The 21,039-nt window shown below is 40.1% G+C and overlaps 1 protein-coding gene and 1 long non-coding RNA gene across 5 annotated transcripts in view; one reads left to right on the top strand and one right to left on the bottom strand.

Moving 5' to 3' along the window:
* CPM (carboxypeptidase M) overlaps window positions 1-13,764 on the bottom strand; it is a 71,498-nt gene extending 57,734 nt beyond the window's left edge. Inside the window, exons 1-2 of one of the 4 annotated variants that reach the window (XM_036110416.2) lie at window positions 13,687-13,764; window positions 13,208-13,370 (exon numbers count right to left, since the gene is read on the bottom strand). In XM_036110416.2, coding sequence (XP_035966309.1) covers window positions 13,208-13,367 — 160 coding nt within the window. In that variant the 5' untranslated portion in view covers window positions 13,368-13,370; window positions 13,687-13,764. Of the gene's footprint in view, window positions 1-13,207; window positions 13,371-13,668 lie in introns of all 4 variants that reach the window. The other 3 variants (XM_036110414.2, XM_036110413.2, XM_036110415.2) reach the window with 3 other exon arrangements.
* A 165-nt stretch (window positions 13,765-13,929) lies between these two features.
* LOC118547144 (uncharacterized) lies at window positions 13,930-15,105 on the top strand. The gene is made up of 2 exons (XR_004922957.2): window positions 13,930-14,108; window positions 14,979-15,105. It is a non-coding gene; the product is annotated as an uncharacterized LOC118547144 (long non-coding RNA).
* Window positions 15,106-21,039: the final 5,934 nt, after the last annotated feature.

Below are 21,039 nucleotides of genomic sequence, written 5' to 3' on the forward strand. Positions count from 1 at the left end.
CCGCACCCCCCCCCCCCCATGGCTGTTCCACTTTATATCTTAAAGGGTATCTTTACTGTAATGCAAAATGAAATGTAGTGATCGGAAATTTTCCAATCAAGAAAACAAATTTGTCATTTTCCGATCAGGCATGAATCCCTAGGATGATTATGGCTCCTCCTGGATGAAGCCAAAATCTTCAACAAAGTGTACAAGGTCCTCCATGATCTTCCCACCTTGCCTCCTCTCTCCCCTCCACGCTGTCCTCTTCAGCCACACTGAACATCATGTGTTCCTTAAGGTCAATATGCTCCTTCACCACCAGGCCTTCGAACGTGCTATGTACTGCCTCGCCGCCCTCCTTCCACCTGGACGCCTGCAGGTCTCGGCCACAGCGCGTCTCCTTGCCGTGGCTCCCACAGGGCCGCTCACACCTGTATCTCGTGGGGGTCTCTTCCCTCCTACTCACTTCTCAGGCTGTCAACCCCATCAGGGCAGGGACCAAGTCTAACTTCTTTACCTCTATATTCCTATGCTAGCACACACCACAAACTATATTAGGCATTCAATAAATGTCCTCGGAATAAAGAGGTCTAGAGAAAAACAATTTAACTCCACTTGCTGGCTCTCAGTTTTCAGTTACAGCAGCAGTCAACATGGTTGGTTAACCAAGACCTCAGCAAGGAAAGAGTTAAAACAGCCTGTCTCTTTTACTCACCCCTTGCTTATCTCCAGGAGCACTTGCAGTGGCAGGAATGAGCCTTAGCCAAACTCTGAGCACTATACTCCTGAAATGTTCACTAATTAATGATGTTATTTTGTACCCTCAAGCCAGTAGTCGGTCAGGACGAACCAAGCCAAAAGCATTGTTTAAAGTAAACAAGAAGATTCCTGATGCGCACTTGGTATCTTGCAGGAGCCTGCGCTCCGGATGGGTGCACAGTTATGTGATCAGCTCCCCTGAAAGACTCTGGACTGCCAAGACTTGAGTGGGCTTCCCTGGGTGGAGGTACAGTTCACAGCTGGAGAGAAACACAGAGCAGTGGGATCCTCACACGGGGACAGCAAAGAAGCTGATGCTGACCTTTCGGGTCTTTGCCTATGTAGATCATTATCCTGCTGTTCCTGCACCATATCCTTTGTTTAATAAACCTTAGCTCTAGGGCACCTGGGTGGCCCAATCGGTCAAGCGTCTGCCTTCAGCTCAGGTCATGGTCCCGGGGTCCTGGGATCGAGCCCCGCGTTGGGCTCCCTGCTCAGTGGGGAGTCTGCTTCTCCCTCCCCCCTGCTCATGCTCACTTGTTCTCTAATAAATAAATTAAATCTTCAAAAAAAAAATAAACCTTAGCTCTAAATAGGACTTCATGTTGAGTTGTGAGTCCTTCTAGCAATTCACTAGTGGGTGGTCAAGGGACCTCAAAATAGCCTCCTTCTTGAGCTGCTGCCCTTCCTTGATGTCTGTGATTCCACTCTTCCTTTTCCTCCTATCCTATTGCTGATTTTCTTTTCATCTCCTTTACTGGCTTCTAGCTTTACCAGATTCTAAATGGCATAATGTCCTATAGCTCTCTTCTGGCCTTCTTTTATCTTCACTTGTTAGATTATTTTCAGTTCCATGGGTTTCAATGCCATCTATATATTGATAACCCTCAAGTGTATTTGTCTATTTCTCTAGCCAACCTCTCCCCCAAACTCCACACCCATACCCAACTACTGGACATCCCCATTGGATGTCTACTAAGGACTTCAAACTTATAAAAAGTTGTCTAAATCAGAGCTCTTGATTTCAACCCAAACTTGCCTTTTTCTAGTTGTCCCCATCTTGGTCAATAATACCTCCCACACTCAGTTGGCCAAGCATAAAAGCTAAAGGTCATTCCAGGGTTTTTTCTCCTGATATTCCCCTTCCCCTTTTAATCTATTAGCAAGTATTGTTGGTTTTGTTTACTGAAACAAATCTTTAATCCTTACACTTCCTTCCATTTCTAATGCAGCATCTTAATCAAAATCACCACCATCACCATTTGCCTGAATTATTATAACTGGATTATTCTCTCTGCTTCTATACTTGCCCCTTTCTAATTCTCTATTCAGCAGGCAAAGTTATTTTTTTAAACCTACCTCAGTTTATATTACTGTCCTTAAAACCCTTAAAACTGTCCTTAAAATAATGGTTCCCTATTATCCTCAGAACAGAATTGAACTTTCCATGCTTGAATTGGCTTGCTATAGTACTCTATGATCTGTCCCCTACACACCTCTCCAACTTCATCCAGTAGGACTCTGCCTTTGCTCACTATCCTCCAGCTCCCCTGGTTTTGCTTCTATTCTTAGAATATAGCAATAACCTGTCCACCTCAAGGCCTTTGCAACTGTTGCCCACTTCTGCACTTGGAACCAGTGTGTGCTATAGATCCCATAAACACATTTTGTGCACTTAGAAGTACACGTTCTTAAAACTTAAAAGATGATCAAGCTCAATTAAACTTTATTAAAGCCAAAATGTGGTATATCCCAATTTATCTGTTTCTTTAAAAATAGAAAGGAACTTACCAGTAACAAATGATAAACCAGTTAGGCTTATCTCCAGGATGCTAAAAGATTATTCAACTGAGTTCCTAAGAGTAACAGAAAGAAAATGTTCTCCAATTGAGTGGCCTTTATCTGATATTTAACTCCACGTACATCTAGTATTATTAAGATGTACATAAATCTAATTAAAAAGTAATGGGGAGGGGCGCCTGGCTGGCTCAGTCATTAAGCATCTGCCTTCAGCTCAGGTCATGATCCCAGGGTCCTGGGATCGAGCCCCGCATCATTGGGCTCCCTGCTCGGCGGGAAGCCTCCTTCTCCCTCTCCCACTTCCACTGCTTGTGTTCCCTCTCTGTGTCTCTGTCAAATAAATAAATAAAATCTTAAAAAAAAAAAAAACAAAAAACAACCGGGGGAAAAAAGTAATGGAGAAACTGCTGAATTGCTGCATGTTAAAATGATCTGTGCAGGGGCACCTGGGTGGCTCAGTCAGTTAAGTGGCTGCCTTCAGCTCAGGTTATGATCTCAGAGTCCTAGGATGGAGCCCCGAGTAGGACTTTGTGCTCAACAAAGGGTCTGCTTTTCTCTCTCTCTTTCTCTCCCTCTGCCCCTCCCCACAGCTTGTTCCCTCTCTCTCTCAAATAAAATCTTTAAAAAAAAATGGTCTGTGTGCTCTACACATCTCCAGGTGCCTATACTCACAAGAGTGACTACCACCCCCTGCCTTTAAGAGAATTTTAATGGGTGCCCAATGGGCAAGGGAATGAATATTTAGTAGGATCTAAAAATTAAAGTTAAGGTTCTTCAACAGTCTATCTACCTGTGAATTTCCAAAACCTGGGCCTTTCTGAACCACTTGAAGCAAGAATAAATGTGTCATATACCTTCATCTTAAATCTGTACAACATTCCTGAGTGTGGATGGAAAAAAGCCACTGAATCAAGGGGTTTCCATTTTCTGCTGAACTGTGTGGGGTGGAGGGCAGGTTTCATCAAAGGATCCTTCTCTTTTTAAATTCTCTAAATAGGCACTTAAATTATCTTTGCACTGTTCAAATAAAACAAGGCATATTTACTCAACTCTACTTACTGGAGGAGCATGCATATCTCCTTTTTACTCGCTCTTAATACATGTTTGGTTAGTGTTTGGTTAGTGTTTGGGGGACCCAAGGGATAGGGGGACAGAACCACTCCAGGCTTGGAGTAATTCAATTATGCCCTTCACTACCTGAAAGACACTCAGGTCCCTGTTGCCACCTCCTATGCTCCAGTGACTTATCTTAAGCGGTGGCATCTACCTCTCCAATTTATATTATTTGCCATAAAATAGCAGCAATTCAACAGTTTCCCCGTTACTTTTTAATTAGATTTATTTACACCTTAATAATACTAGATGCACATGGAGCTAAATTTCAGATAAAGGCTAGTCAATTGGGGACATTTTATTTTTTTCTATTACTCTTAGAAACTCAGTTGAATACCATAAAAATACCACAAAAATACCACAAAAATACTTGAGAGACTGAAGTACTTACTACATACAATTTATGTAGTGATATAAAGTTATATACGGTAAATTTAACTATATAAAAGCATATATAAAAATATATATCCTATATACTTAACACAGTATAATAACATGACTATATACTATATTGTATAAAAGTAGATTTACATTCATGTTTCACTTACTATGCATGGAAAAACTCTTCAGCTTTGACCCTGAGAGTGCTTGGCCTTTAATAAGCACAGATCCGGGCCTAGGATAGGAAGATGAGTACAGCCTGATCCCTGCCCCCAGGTGTAACATAGCTTGTTAGAGCCAGAGCTGCCAGGAAGAGGGGTGCAGGGAGATGCTAACTCCGCCCAGGGGACTGGAGAAAGGCTTCCAGGAGGAGTTAACATTTTGAACTAAGCCGTGAAGAACTCAATGAGTGATCACAGGGCCTGTAACATCCATTCCCACTCTAAAAATGGGACATTGTACTAAATTTTGTCTGACTGTATTCATAATATACTTGTGTACTTTGTCAGAAAGGTATCTGAGGCATGTATTTGGATAACTGTTCATGTGACTTCAATTGTGCTCAAGTATGGTTCTAGTTTTCTCAGAAGATTTCTATCAGAGAAATTAGAAAACCGGGAAAGGAACTAATGGAAAGCTCTTTACCTAAACAGAAGGGGGATTTCATTGGTTTCTTCTACTAAACCCTGTGCAAGGGTAAACCCTCCCAATACCTAAGCACGACGGTTAATGCCTTTATACCCCACATGAAGGTTGTTACCTTCAGCTCTGGGTAAGTTCATGATAAGTTTGTGGACCCAGTTTGAAGGCAATCTGTTTGAAGTTGGCAGTGGGGACTAAGCCCTCCAGCTGAGCTTGCTGAAGCTACTATGCCAAGGGTCACAGACCAGAAAATTTGTACTTTAAAACATCTGACATGCAGCAATCCTTACAACACCGAGATGAGAAACAGTCTTAATGTGCAACTCATGTCTGTTGCCTTTTAACCAAACTCAAATTAGGATTTACGAACTTCTCAGCAAACTACTATACCGTATTACATTGAATCACTAAGGAGCTAGGAACAACACCAATTGCTTTAAATCACTAGATAGGAAGACCTGCTTTAATCTCCTGAACCCGATGCAAACTGGTGTTTGAAATAATCTTGACTTTTTTTTTTTTTTACTTTAGGATTCCTTTTATCTTACTAGGTACTCTTAACGAAAGGGACATTCTAGAAACACAAACTGAAAGAAGGAAACAGGACTAATGGCAGTTTTTGTGGCTCAACTCCATCTACCACTGTCACCAGTGTTACCTGCAGACACGCATGTTCACGGATTAAGAACAGAGACCAAACACCTTTTGGATGCTGGCTACATAAACTTGAATCTAGGTCTGTGACTTTACTTCAACAGTTCCTAGCCCTATCAGTTTATGCCTCTTTTTTCATGTCCAATATTTTGCGATCTTCCTTTACCATGCTGGCATAACATGCCCAGAAAACACATTTACGTAATTTCAAAAAGATCAGTATAACATTCAAATTATATAAAAGAGAAATAAAAGACAAACTTATAATAAAACCTGGTATCAGCAGGTAAACCCTTGGACACGGGCCACGAGAAGACACGGGAAAGTCAGATGCTTATACCTATACTTGAGAGTCACAACGAATGCATCTGCTACAAAAGCAGACGGATTCAACTGTGGTCACTGGTGTCAGGATCTTATGAATGTGAAATCCCTCCCAATCAAGTTCAGAGCTACGGAAAATAGAATTTCCCCTCAGTTTACATACAGTTACATTCCTGGAAAGTTCAGTATGTATTAAAACTGTGGGGAAAGTATTTTTATTTGTACATAAAACAGAATTTGGTTTTAGGTTCAGATAACTGTAAACTGGTCTTTCACCTAGAGGGCATTAGAAAATGTGGGTGATAATTTTTTTACTCTGCATAACTTCGTGCATTGCTGACAAGATCAGAAGAATGCATCAGGAGGGTTCCCCCTGCCAAGACTTATGTTATTGGCCTAAACCTCCCCCTCACATTTCCAAAATTCCCCCTAGGGGGCAGTACTGCTCTTAATGAGAACCACTGTTCTCTAAAGAGATGGCATTTTGGTGGGTAGATGTCCCGTAAGTGTGCAAACCAGAATCTCAGACATCTCCTTTTGCCTCATACTCAAAGAGTTTTGGCATATAGAAAAAATTTATCTTTAAAACAAAAGATGGAATCCAAACTGCTTTAGATGAAACTGAATACCTAAAACGGATCCAGGAATTCCACAGATCACTTATCACATAAAAAAAAAAAAAAAATTAATATAAGACTTCTCTTGGATGATAGAGAAAGCCTGTCAACTTTTTCAGAATCGGGTCAGAGGGAAGATGGCCAGGGCAGGAGATACAGGGTGGAGGTGGGAAGGAACAAGGACAGAGAAAAAAATAACTGGAGAAACTAAAAGTAAAGAAGGTTCAAAATTTGGCACAAGACAGGCATTGGTTTCATTTACTAATAATTTGGCTCCTCTGTCATTTATTATGTATAATTCACTTAATCTCAATTCTTTGTATGTAAATTGGAGGATAATAATGGTATTTCATACCATTGTTAGAATGATCAGGTGAAACATAATATGTAAAGTACCAGGCAAATAGTAAAAGTCACTTGATATTGGCTGTCACTTTTTTTTAAGTTTCAAATGCCACTTGTCCCTAGAGTATTGCCATTTAGATAGATTTGAGATTTGGAATAAAAATGGTTACTAGATAGAAGAAGCAGAGTAAAATCCTATGTTACTTTTTGGATATTCTGTCTCAATTTCCTCTTTATTTTTGTTTTTTAAAGATTTATTTGACAGAGACAGCGAGAGCAGGAACACAAGCAGGGGGAGGCGGAGAGGGAGAAGTAGGCTTCCTGTGGAGCAGGGAGCCCGATGTGGGGCTCAATCCCAGGACCCTGGGATCATGACTGAGGGCACACGCTTAACAACTGAGCCACCCAGGCGCCCCTCAATTTCCTTTTAAAATATCATACTATAAATGTAGGGGAAATCTAAATCTTTTCTTTATCTTAAAAAAAGGCAGTATCTTTAAGAAACCCTGAATGGGGCGTCTGGGTGGCTCAGTTGGTTAAGCGACTGCCTTCGGCTCAGGTCATGATCCTGGAGTCTCGGGATCGAGTCCCGCATCGGGCTCCCTGCTCGGCAGGGAGTCTGCTTCTCCCTCTGACCCTCCTCCCTCTCATGCTCTCTGTCTCTCATTCTCTCTCTCAAATAAATAAATAAAATCTTTAAAAAAAAAAAAAAAAAAGAAACCCTGAATGGTGATAAACAAGGCTGATATTTGCAAGATGTTTCAGAAAAGGACTCTGCATTTCAAACCTTTCAAGAAGCAGAAAGGCTTGCCAAACCATTATAACTTTAAATCACAAAAGTGTATTATAGCTGAAATTCCTAGATTGTAATGATTTTCTTGATATTTGGTCCTCGATATCATATTTACATCATAATGAGCATTTTAGGGGCGCTTGGGTGGCTCAGTTGGTTAAACACTTGATTTCAGCTCAGGTCATGGTCTCAGAGTCAGGAGATTGAGGCCATGTTGGGCTCTGTGCTGGGCCTGGAGCCTGCTTAAGATTTTCTCTCTTCCTCTGCCCCCACCCTTGTGTACGCATGCTTTCTCTCCAAAAAAAAAAGCATTTAATACAGGATCCTACAGGATCCCAAGCAAACTAGCTTTATGATCACACTTGAGAAATGCTAAACTTGATCTTAGCCAAAAGGCGGAGAAGCAATCACACTTGAGAAATGAACAGAGTGTGACAGAAAACTAAATGTGGCAAGTTTTATACACAATGTTCTTTTCTGAGGGCAAATCACCAGCTAAAATCTACCCCATGAAGGGCAGTAGACAATGAGAGATCTGTGCATGAGCACACAGTACTGGCCTCTGTGGAGCAGGAGTCTAAACCAATTCTAGGGAGATTACTGAGCATCTGAAATGGTATTGCTCCTGGCAGAGTAATTCCATTAGTATCTGTTGAATGAATATGTGAAGGTGAGTGTTGTTGGGGAAAAAGCATGAGAAATAAATTCTCCTTTATACATTAAACAATGAAAAACAGACACTTCAATAGTCTTTATTATTATGCTATTATTTTAAGAACACAACATAAGATCTACCATCTAGGCAAATTTTTAAGCATACAATACAGTACTGTTTAACTGTAGGCACTATGCAGTAAAAAGCAGATCTCTAAGACAGAGTCATCTTGTATGACCGAAACTTTGTACTCTTCGACAAATCTACAATAATCTTCCAAATCACTAATGCCAGTACTGATTTATGACTAACAGAAGATTTAGAGTTGTTGTTTTCTTAGCATACATTTCTCGTGAGATTATAAAAATCAATACAATCTTTTTGGGAAAGCAATTTGGTTACATGTATCAAATACATGAAACTGCTTAAGACCTGGTAATTTCCTTTTTGGAAAACTTCTCCCTAACAGCAGCTACGATATCCCTAGCAGCAGCTTTTATGTAGCACTTTCTATGTGCCAGGAATTATCCAACAACTCCAGGTCACATTGCTACAGAGTAGAGGATCTAGACTTTGCACTTGGGCACTGTGGTTCCAAAGTCTGTGTTCTTTTGCCCTCTTAGCTTTGAAGATGTCTACTGTGGCACTATTTGTAACAGGAAAAGTTTAGAAACAAACTAAATGTCCATCAGTGGGGTAGAAGTTAAATAAACACTAGGATATCCATTGATAGGACACAAAGCAGAGCATTAAAATCAACTTTTAGAAATAACATGTTTGCATGCACAAACAAGATAATTAGCTTAGTGTGAGGGAGAAAGGCACAGAACAGTACACATAGTGATTTTAGTCTACTAAATGTTTTCTTTGTATGGGGAGATTTTAATTTTCTTCTTGGTGCTTTGCTGTACCTTCCAAATTTTCTAAATGAACTTCCTTTTGTACTCAGAAAAAAGTTACTAACAAATTTCTCTCTAGGTCAGCATGGCTCAATCAACATATAACACGAGTCATATAATTTAAAATATTCTAGTAACCATAACCACATTAACAGAAGTAAAAAGCAGGGGACATTTTAAAAATATTTTTAACCTATAGTTCTAAATTATCATTTCAACAGGTGATCAACATAAAAACATTTTACTTTTTTTGTATTAAGTCTACAAAATCACTTAGCACATCTCAATTCTGTCTAGTCACATTCCAACTGCTCAATAACCAGGTGACTAATGACTACTGTAATGAAGAACACAGCCATAGATCCTTGGCAGAAGCTATACTTTCAAATCACATGTGCCCAAACCATGACTCTAGAAAACCCAATCTCCACATAACCATCTACATCTGTGTCAGACTGCCTCTTTAAGGGGCAAAGAGATGGGCTTGGGAGATACATGGATCTGCATTTGAATCCTCTAGCACTTACTGACTGTGTGATCTTCAGCAGTTAATTAACTTCCCCTGTGCTGCATTGACCTGTTTTGTAAACAAGGATAACAATACCTACTCAGAGTCAGAGATTGAAATAATGTATTAAAACATATAATATGGAAGTACTTGATAACAGATTTTTATGATCTACTCCTTGCCCTTTGCAACCTTTTTTATTCAGATAAAGTAAAGGTTAGACTAAGCAGAAGGGAAGATTCTTAAAATGGAGATGGTAGAAAAATCTCATTTTAAATGGTCCTAAAACTAGAAAAAGGAATACTCATTCACTGTTGGGAAGGCAGACTGGTGCAGTCACTCTGGAAAACAGTATGGAGGGTCCACAAAAAAGTTAAAAATAGAACTACCCTACCATCCAGTAATTGCCCATTGGGTATTTACCCAAAGAATACAAAAACACTAATTCAAAGGTATACATGTACCCCTATGTTTATAGCAGCAGGATTCACAATAGCCAAGATATGGAAGCAGCCAAGTGTCCACTGATTGATGCCCGGATAATGATGTGAATACACACACACACAAACACACACAATAGAATATTATTCAGCCATAAAAAATAACGAAATCGTGCCACTTACAAGGACATGGATGGAGCTAGAGTATAATAGTAAGCAAAATGTCAGTTGGAGACAAATACCCATTTCACTCATATATGGAATTTAAGAAACAAAACAATGAACAAAGGAAAAAGAGAGACAAAATAAAGAAACAGACTCAATTATAGAAAACAAACTGATAGTTACCAGAGGGGAAGGGAGGGAAGTGCAGAATGGGTGAAATGGATTGATGGGGATTAAGGAGTACGCTTGTGCTGAGCACTGGGTGATGTATCAAAGTGATGATTCACTATATTGTACACGTGAAACTAATATAACACTATGTTAACTGGAATTAAAACTTAAAAAGCCAAAAAAAAATAAAGTCCTAGAACTAATTTTGGGGAGTGTGGAGAGGCTCGGGGAAATCCACAATAAATGTATTCGTCCTTTAAAGGGGGCTACTTAATGGCAGGCAACGAATGGCACACAACTTTGCTGGCTTCACATGGCTTTCACTCAGCAAACATTCAATTCATTAACAAACAAAATATAAATTACTGAATATGTGCCAGCATCATACTAGACAGAGGGGGTTACGAGTGGAAAAAAAAGGGGGGGTATATTCGCTTAAACGGACGAATGAATAAACCAATGAATATTGTACCTTTTCTAATTTTTCTCAACTCAGTTGTCAGTTTTTTGAGTTGCTGCTCTTGTTTCACCTAAGATTTTACTAGGTCATTATGTCATGGGGTTTCCCCAAAAGCTCCAAATGAAATATGGTCAGTCTACTATGGCTGAATCTGGGTGAAGGGTAAATGTGGGCTCAACTTTTGTGTGGATTTCAAGCATTTCAAAATAAAAAACTGAAAAGAAAAATCACCAGTTACAATGGAAGGTAATCATCATGATATGTATCAATGCTTTTAAAGCATCATTGTTTATAATAGATCATCAGAACCATATAGATGCCCCCAAATGGTAAATGACTAAGACAATTCCCATAACCAAGAGGATAAAATACTATATAGCAACCAATTTACATCTGCAGACTTTGTCAATTCATAGAAATATGTAATGAAATAATGTGAATTGAGGAAAAAGGCAGAATAGGATCCATGATTACAATAACAAAAATCCACGTGACGTGCATTTACAAAAACTAAAAATGTACTTGACTGGGTAGGAATATTACTTCCTATTCTAGGTAGATTGCCCAGGTTCATAATAAAAAAAATAAATAACAAATATGGTAAAGACTGTTTGCTAAGCAAACGTATCCTACACCAGAGGGTGGGACAGCCAGGGAAAACTGCCTATCTAGTGAAAAGAGCACCAACAAATGAGCACTGGTTTTCAATGGTCATGATAACATGCAGTGATACAGTGTACAGTTTAACCCACCATTTGGAACCTTTTTCCTAATCAGAGTAATTATTCAGAACAATATATTCAACACAAACATCTGACGACGAGTGTCAGATTTTTACATGATAACTTCTCAGTCCTTTAACCACAAGAGTGCATAGAAAGTGGGGAAAAAAAAAAAAGCCTACTGGCTTTCAATGTTACTGTGGTCTGATATCATGAAAGATGGATCAGAGTAGCTGGTTCACCTTAAGAGATTCCCCAATTTTCTTTCACAAGCACTTTGTGTTTGAAAACATAAAAGCTTGCCAAATCATTTAGTACTTAAAATTAACAACACCCTCATCATCTTGTGGTTTAAATGACTGAACAATAACTCAAGATATTTGCTTTACTAAAGATCTTTTAAAATTGCTCTTCTCTTGAACCCTAGGGGGAAATGATTTCAAAAGGCTGAACACATATGCTGATTCAAGATGTGATTTCTCACACATCCAACCTCTGTAATTCGGATTATAGAGCAATATAGAGTAATTCTGGCACCAACTCTTTGGCAATGTTGTTGAAAACAAAGATACCATTAAACACATGACCCAGCATTTTTTATTTTGCATTACATATAAGTAAATTTGTATAGTAGGTCTTCTTTAATATAAAAACCATGACTTTAATTTTTTTTTCTTGAAAATGATTGAGAATATGGTAATTAAGAGACACTCCTTGGTTCAAAAGCTCAGAGCTAAAATCTACGTAGAGTTTGAACACACCTTATAAAGAGAGGAGATCCGAACTGCATAAACTTAACAAAACTTCTAATTTAAGCATTAAGTTTTCAGGTAATCCCTTCGGGAGCACCAATATAAAAAGATTAAGAAATAACAATGTTTGATAAAGTATTCGCCTTGTCCCCAAAATATCTACGCCTTTAAGTAGAAGGATCTGAATGCCAATCCTGGTTATAAAATCCACCATCTGGTGATCTTGAGCAAAATACTTAATATCTGATTCAAATTCCCTGTCTCTAAAAATTAGACAATATACAGCTATTTTTTTAATATATAATTTCTAAATTAAAGCAAATGATAAATGTGAAAATGCTAGTCCCAGTCATTGCTAACATATATTTATTATCCAGCAATTGTCTTATTCAAACAGATGATTTTAAAAGAGCCTTTAATCAGTATCAGAGCCACTTTTTGGCATAACTTTAAGCCATAGGGCTAATTACACAGGACACAAATCTTACCAACTGTGCTATTTAACACTAAAATTTATAGAAACGATAGTTTTGCATCACTTTATGTCATAGGGCTAATTATACACAACAGAAATCTCACCAACAGAACTGAACTATTTTAGCTTAAAGGAGACTTAAAAAAAAGACACTAAGAGTCCAAGTCATTTAAAGAAGCCAACAAAAAGGGAAAGCTGCTATGGATAAACGGAGACTTTCTCGACATAAGTTTACCTACCAAGAAAAACTAAAAGACACACCTCAAGCAACCAGTGCAAGATGGAAAAAGAATGCCATTAACGCATAGGACTCAATGACACTGAATGACAGCAGAGACGTTTACTAAAATTCAGGTCTTCCTACTACTTCCCTGACAAAATAAAACAACACAACACACAAAAGCAGAAAACCACCAACACGCAAGGCACCGGCTTACCCGCTTGGAGCTCCTCCAAGCAGCTCCAAGGAAAGGGGACAGGAAGCTAAGGTATATTTAATGAACGAAAGCGAGGGCTGGGGGTTTGGGAAAGTGCACGAGATGGACCCTACCTTTCACAGACTTCCCAATACTGTGTAAGCGAGTGATAGAACTGTAGTTTTGGGCCACATTCTTCAAAAACGCTTCCATCTCTTCCTGGTGGTGGTAGCCGAAATCCAGCGCAGCTACCGAAGGCAGCAGCAACCCTAGCCACAGGCGGGCGAAGTCCATGTTCTAGAGATGAATACAAATAACAAAGCTGAGAACCGATAAGGAAAGGGTTGTGGATGCCACTAGCTCGGCTCAGCCCTGCAATGTCAAGTCTCCTGACACTGCCGCTCCGTGCTTCCAAGAAGGTAAAAGTTGGAAGCAGCACCTTCGGGAGTTGGTGTGAGCGGAGCACGGGCAGCCTCCAATGCCCTCCATCCCGCCGCCCGCCCCTTCCTCCCACCCTCCCTCCTTCTCCTCCGGGAGTCGCCGCGGGCCGGCAGCTGCAGCAGCTGCGAGGAGGTCCGCGCGCCCTCAGCCTCACCCCTGCCCGGGCGCGCACCTCCGCCCGCCGCCTGCCGCCCGCCGGGGCCCGACATTATAGCCGGGCCGGGGGACGGGCGCTCCCGGGCCCCGCCCCCGGCCCTGACTGACGTGCCGCCGGCCCACTCGGGCGCCGTACGGGCCCCTGCTGGGCGGGGCCGAGCGGCGCGGCCGGGGCGGCTCAGCACCCTTCGGACCTGGGCGAGCTGGAGCCCGCTCGGCGCCGGGTTACGGGGGTGCGCCGGCCCGTGCGGGTGGGCGGCGGAGGGCGGAGGAAAACCGAGTCGCCTGTCGCGGTCCCGGGCTTTGCCGGCGGTCCCAGGCTTTGCCGGCGCCCCCGGCTGGAAGCGTCTCCTCCCCTCGGCCACGGCTCCGGCGAGGGGCACGCGAGTTTGCAGCTGTAGAGCCGGGTCCTTGGCTCACCTGGAGCCCCGGGACGCGGTAAGAGCTCCACGTGGCTCTCACGGGTCTCTGCGGCGCGAGTCGTAGGGGCCGCGCTCCCAGCTGTGCCAGGCTACCCAGCCGTGCTCTGAGGACGCGTGGGATTTTATTTTATTTTTTTTAAAGATTGATTGATTGATTGAGAGCGCGCACGAGTGGGGGGAGGGTCAGAGGGCGAAGCAGACTGCCCACTGAGCATGGAGCCCGATGCGGGGACTGATCCCGAGACTCCAGGATCATGACCCAGCTTAAGGCAGCCGCCCAACCGAGTCACCCAGGCGCCCAGACGCATGGGATTTTAGAGAGAAGAACGCATGTGTGTAGAAGTTTTAAATTGCCAACTGTGCAGTATAGGAAAATTTCCGACAAATTTATTTGGTGTGTGAGATTGGCTAAATCAGTTAAATTTAAAACTGGAAATCACATGGAAGAAAGCACAGCCACTATTTGTAAATCCAACACTCCCGCCACCAACACTCCCTAGGCCAATTTCAGTTCTCTTTCTAAAATGCTTCTTTCTGGACGGTGCTCTACATTTGCACTAGGGATAACAAAGATTTCAACTAAACCCGAGAGGCGGTTTGTGGTGCCGGCCAAGACCTCACACACCTGTCACACATTACCTGTCAGAGAGATTGGAGATTCGTGCCAAGGGTCCAGTGAATATGAAAAGCTTGAAAACCACTGATTTGGGATAATACTCCTCTTTAACAGATTAAAAATCCTAGAGCCCCACTGAAAACTAATTGAACAGAGTTTCTCTCCATGAATTCCTGGAAAGGACATTTTAAAAAAGTGTCTTGAGTGAATCAAATATGCCGTCCAGAGCTGAAAACCGCTATTGATTTGCCTGCCTCTTCTTTGTTGCAGATACAGATACTATTGTAGAATTGAGCTCTCAGAACAATGAGGCCTCCTGTGATTCCCAGGCAGCAGAGCCTGGATGGATAAAACCTAACTAAGACTGTAGCGTCACAAGATATGGGTTCCAATCCTTGCTTGGACTCTCTGTGGTTGTGTCAACTCGCGGATTTCTTTTTTAAGTATCAGAGTTACTATGCTAACTGTGACTTCTGCTAGATGGCTTGAAGAGGTTCTTTCGCTGTTGTTCATTGACTAAGAGGTTCTAAAGGAGGTGGAATGGGGTTGAGGAGGTTACATTTAGGCAAAGTTACTATAAAAATGGGAAAGGGAGCTGATGAGGAACAAAGTGAAAGCTCGCTGATTAGACTTTAGAAATGATACATTTGTTATAGAAGAAGGTAGCAGTTTTAAGATTTCCTTCAGGGGTACTGTGGCTGGAGACTGGAGAAATGTTGCCTTTGTCAATACTGGGGTGGAGATTGCAAGGGTTGTTGTTCCAGAAAAACAAAGGGGTGAAGTAGAGTTGAAATTCCTGTCCTTGGGATTCACAGTAGGTAGGAAAGGAAGGAAATTCAGAGGAGAACCAATCAGAGAATGGAGGTAGAGGGTACAGAGGACTGAGGGCTGAAGGTCTAAAACCTAGTGACTCAAAGTGTGGCCTAGGAACCGAGTTGACATCACTTGTAAGCTTGTTGGAAAGACAGGCTCCCTTGTCCCATTACAAACCTACTGAATCCGAATGTGAATTTTAATAAGATTCTAGTTAATTCATATGTACATTCAAATTTAATTTGCACTGGTCTAGAAGTAGCAAAGGCTTAGTATTAGAGTCTAATGAGAAATAAAGAAAAATAGAAGGTTGGTCTAATAGAATAAAACACTGAAGTATAAGACTTCAGAGGTGATCTTTCTAAGTATGACACCATTAACAGTAAAACCACAATAAAGAGGCTAATAATTTGACAACATAAAAAATGTATACCTTCTGTAAAGGAAAACTCAGCATAAATGTTACCAGAAAAATTACAAACTGGAAGAAAGAATTACTAGCTCTTACAAACCCAAGAATGGACAAAAGACATTAATTAGCAGCTCACAAAAGGAGTAATACAAATGACTAATAAACATAGTAAAAGCTACCAACCTGGTTAGCAATCAAAGAATTTACAAGTTTAAAGGGCAAAATGGTATGTTTTGTTTTTCACTAAGAAAAACAGTACTTGGACAAGATGTAAGGAAATGGCATTTCTGCTGTTTAAACAGTAATATAAATTGATACAGCACTTTTGGAGGACTATCGGGGAATAGATATCAACATTTAAAATATGTTGTTCCTTTCTAGGAATTTAAGCTATGCAGGTAATTCAAAGAAGTGCTAAGTTTATATATGTTAAGATATTTATTAGCACCACTGTTTTTAATTATAAAAAAATAGATAAATATAAATGTCAAATAATAGCAGATTGATTGTATCAGTGGTTCTCAACTGGGGCAAGACTGTCCACAGAAGCCATTTGGAATAGCTGGAAACATTTTTTTTTTAAAGATTTTATTTGTTTGTTTGTTTGTTTATTTATTTATTTATTTGAGAGAGTACGCAGGCTCCCAGGGGCGGGTGGGGGTGGGGGGAGGGGCAGAGGGGGAGGGAGAGGGACAAACAGATTATTTCACTGAGCATGGGGCCTGATGCTGGGCTTGATCTCAGGATCCTGAGATCATGACCTAAGTGGAAATCAAGAGTCGGATTCTTTTTTTTTTTTAATTTTTTTATTGTTATGTTAATCCCCATACAGTACATCATTAGTTTTAGATACAGTGTTCCATGATTCATTGTTTGTGCATAACATCCAGTGCTCCATGCAGAACGTGCCCTCCTCAATACCCATCACCAGGCTAACCCATCCTCCCACCCCCCTCCCCTCTAGAACCCTCAGTTTGTTTTTCAGAGTCCATAGTCTCTCATGATTTGTTTCCCCCTCCAATTTCCCCCCCTTCATTCTTCCCCTCCTGCTACATTCTTCTTCTTTTTTTTTTTCTTTCTTAACATATATTGCATTATTTGTTTCAGAGGTACAGATCTGAGATTCAAGAGTCTTGCACAATTCACAGCGCTTACCAGAGCACATACCCTCCCCAGTGTCCATCACCCAGTCACCCCATCCCTCCCACCCCACCCCCCACTCCAGCAACCCTCAGTTTGTTTCCTGAGATTAAGAATTCCTCATATCAGTGAGATCATATGATGCATGTCTTTCTCTGTTTGACTTATTCGCTCAGCATAATACCCTCCAGTTCCATCCACGTCGTTGCAAATGGCAAGATCTCATTCCTTTTGATGGCTGCATAATATTCCATTGTATATATATACCACATCTTCTTTATCCATTCATCTGTTGATGGACATCTTGGAAGAGTCGGATTCTTAACTTACTGAGCCACCCAGGGGCCCCTGGCAGGAAACATTTTTCATTGTCATGCCTAGGGGAATGGTGCCGCTGGCATGTGACTGGTAGATGGCAGGAATGCTACAAAACATCCTACGGTGCACAGTACAGGCCCCACAATAAATTATCCAGCCCCAAATGTCAGTGCTGAGGTTGAGACACCTTGAGTTAGATAAAGAATATTACATCCATAAAATAAATTATTTTTTAGCCATAATAATGATGATGTGGTCTGTATAGATTGGCTTGGAAAGGTAAATCATTGAGTGGCAAAAACCAGATTATAAAAGTAAAATGAATGGTAAGATCCCATTTTGGAAAGCAAAGAAAAAACTACTCCTAACAGCAAGTTTAAAAGGTTGCAAAAATGCTGAGTGGTATGCTCTGGATTGCAGTGTTTTGATTCTCTCTTTTGAATCTTTCTGTATTTTCTTTTTTTTTTTTCAAAGATTTTATTTGACAGAGACACAGCAAGAGAGGGAACACAAGCAGGGGGAGTGGGAGAGGGAGAAGCAGGCCTCCTGAGGAGCAGGGAGCCCGATGCGGGGCTCGATTCCAGGACCCTGGGACCACGACCTGAGCCAAAGGCAGACCCTTAACGACTGAGCCACCCAGGCGCCCCTGAATCTTTCTGTATTTTCTGAAAAAATTTTCCGGCAAATGTGTTACTTCATTTAAGCAGAAAAACAAGGCATTTTCATCTAAAAGCAGAACAGAGCAAAAAGCACAGAAACATCTGAGATGAACAGTTCTGAATGAATACAATATCTAAAATTCTTTGTACTGAATTACAGAAGTGAAGAAGAGTGAAGAAGTGAATTACAGAACTGGAAGGCCATTGGAAATGGGATATGAAGGAATTGAAAAGGGAGAGGGTAGATCAGTCCTGCTCGAAAAATGCTGAAGTTCCCTGAGTTAGTAGCAGCAATTGGAACAGAGGGAAAGACATAGCTATGGTCTAAATACCTCAACAGAGGTCAACAAGAATGAGAAGAGAAGTGTCACTAGATTTTGTGATCTTTAAGCTTTCTTTTTTCTTCTTCCAAAAGTGTCACAAGAAAATATGAACAACATAAAAGAAATTTCTGAAACCTACAAATTCCACTTGTCCAGAAACAACCATTCTTAAAACAAATTTAGGTATCAGTTGGTCCTCTAGCATTGCATAGTTGTTTCTATTTCACTATTATATACAGAACACCCGTAATCATTCTTAGAGCTAAATCTTTGAGCACATCCTTATCTTCTTAGGATCGATACTTAGATAAGCAATTGCTAGGTAAAAGAGCATTTATATTTTTAAGATTTTAAATATTTTTAAATATTTAAAATAGTACCAAGTTGTACTTCTATAAAATGTCAAAGTAAAATTTCAAAATGTTATAAAATAATTCTCATACAAATACAGTTAAACACAGGTCAAGTTTTTAACTATCGAGAAAATCAGCAGTAAACAAAGCTGATTTAAAGAAAGATAAGAGAAATAATGTGCATACATCAGTATAAGAAAATACTGAAGTCATTCTAAACTATTGCTAAATTAGATAAAAATCTGATTAATGTCCTACAGAACATTAAACTATTACCTTTGGTGCTGTCCTCTTTACAGAACAAATTATGAGCATCTTAACAATTTTCTACAAATTAACAACTAAATTTCTTTCTTTCTTTTTTTTTTTTTTTAAGATTTTTTTTATTTATTTGACAGAGAGAGACACAGTGAGAGCAGGATCACAAGCAGGGGGAGTGGGAGAGGGAGAAACAGGCTTCCCGCGGAGCAGGGAGCCCGATGTGGGGCTCAATCCCAGGACTCTGGGATCATGACCTGAGCCGAAGGCAGACGCTTAACAACTGAGCCACCCAGGCGCCCCTCTTTCTTTTTTTTTTTAAGGATAAGTTTTAGTTTATGCCTATTAAAGAAATTGAACCAATAATGAATAACTTTCCCAAATGGAAAGTGTCAGGCCCAGGGGGGTTTACTGGTGAATTCTACCAACATTTAAAGAAGAAATTATACCAATCCTTTACAAACTCTTTCAGAGGATGGAAGCAGAGGGAACACTTCCTAACTCATTCTATGAAGTCAGCATTACCCTTATACTAAAACCAGATAAAGACATTATAAGAAAAGAAAACTATAGGCCAATATCTGTCATGAATATAGATGCAAAAATCCTTAACAAAATATTAGTAAATCAAATCCAAAGAAGTATAAAAAGAATTATACATCATAACCAAGTAGGCTTTATGCCTGGTATGCAAACCTAGTTGAACATTCAAAAATCAAATAATGTAATCCATCACATTCACAGACTAAAAAAAGAAAAACCACATGATCATATCAATAGATGCAGAAAAAGCATTTGACAAAATCCAACACCCATTTATGATAAAAACTCTCAGTAAACTAGGAATAGAAGGGAATTTTCACAACTTGATAAAGACTATCTACAAAAAACTTAGAACTCACATCATACTTAATGGTGGAGAGACTCAAAGCTTTTCCACTAAGATCAGGAACAAGGCAAGGAGGTCCCCTCCCACTACTCATTTTCAGTATTATACTGGAAGTCCTTCCTAATACAATAAGGAAAAAAAAAAGCAAAGGCATACAACTGGGAAGGAGATATAAAACCATCTTTGTTCACAGGTGATACAACTGTGTAGAAAATCCAAGAGAACTGACAAAAAAAACCCTCCTGGAACCAATAAGTGATTATAGCAAGATTGCAAGATACAGAGTTAACATTACAAAAGTCAGTTGCTTTCCTGTATACTAACAATGAATAAGTGGAATTTGAAATTAAAAACATGATACCATTTACATTAGCACCCCCCAAAATGAAATACTTAGGTATAAAACCAACAAAATATGTACCAGATCTATATGAGGAATACCAGAAAACTCTGATAAATGATATCAAAGAAATAAACAAATAGAGAGATATCTCATGTTTGTGGATAGGAAGACTCAATATTATCAAGATGTCAGTTCTTCCCAACTTGCCCTATAGATTCAATGCAATCCCAATCAAAATCCCAGCAAGTTATTTTGTTGGTATTAACAACCTGATTTTAAAGTTTATATGGAAAGGCAAAAGCCCCAGAATAGCTAACACAACGTTGAAAGAGAAGAACAAAGCTGGAGGACTGATGCTATCCAACTTCAAGACTTACTCTAAAGCTACAGTAATCAAAGCAGTGTGGTACCAGTAAAAGAAGAGATAAATAGGTCAATGGAACAGAATAGAGAGTCCAAAAATAGACCTCCATAAATACAGCCAACTGATCTTTGACAAAGGAGCAAAAGCAATACAGTGGAGCAAAATAGTCTTTTTAATAAATGGTACTGGAACAACTGGACATCCACAGGTAAAAAAAAAACATGGATCTACATGCAGACCTTACACCCTTCACAAAAATTCATTCAAAATGGGTCATAAACCTAGTGTAACACTTACAAAGCTATGAAACTCCTAGAAGATAACATAGAAGAAAGCCTAGATGATCTTGGGTGTGGTGATATCTTTTGAGATACAACACCAAAGACACGAATCATGAAAAAAAAATAATTGATAAAGTGGACTTCATTAAAATGAAAAACTTCTGTTGGGCAAAAAGAC

The sequence above is a fragment of the Halichoerus grypus genome, chromosome 6 (genome assembly GCF_964656455.1).
Source record: "Halichoerus grypus chromosome 6, mHalGry1.hap1.1, whole genome shotgun sequence".
Taxonomy (NCBI): Eukaryota; Metazoa; Chordata; class Mammalia; order Carnivora; family Phocidae; genus Halichoerus; species Halichoerus grypus.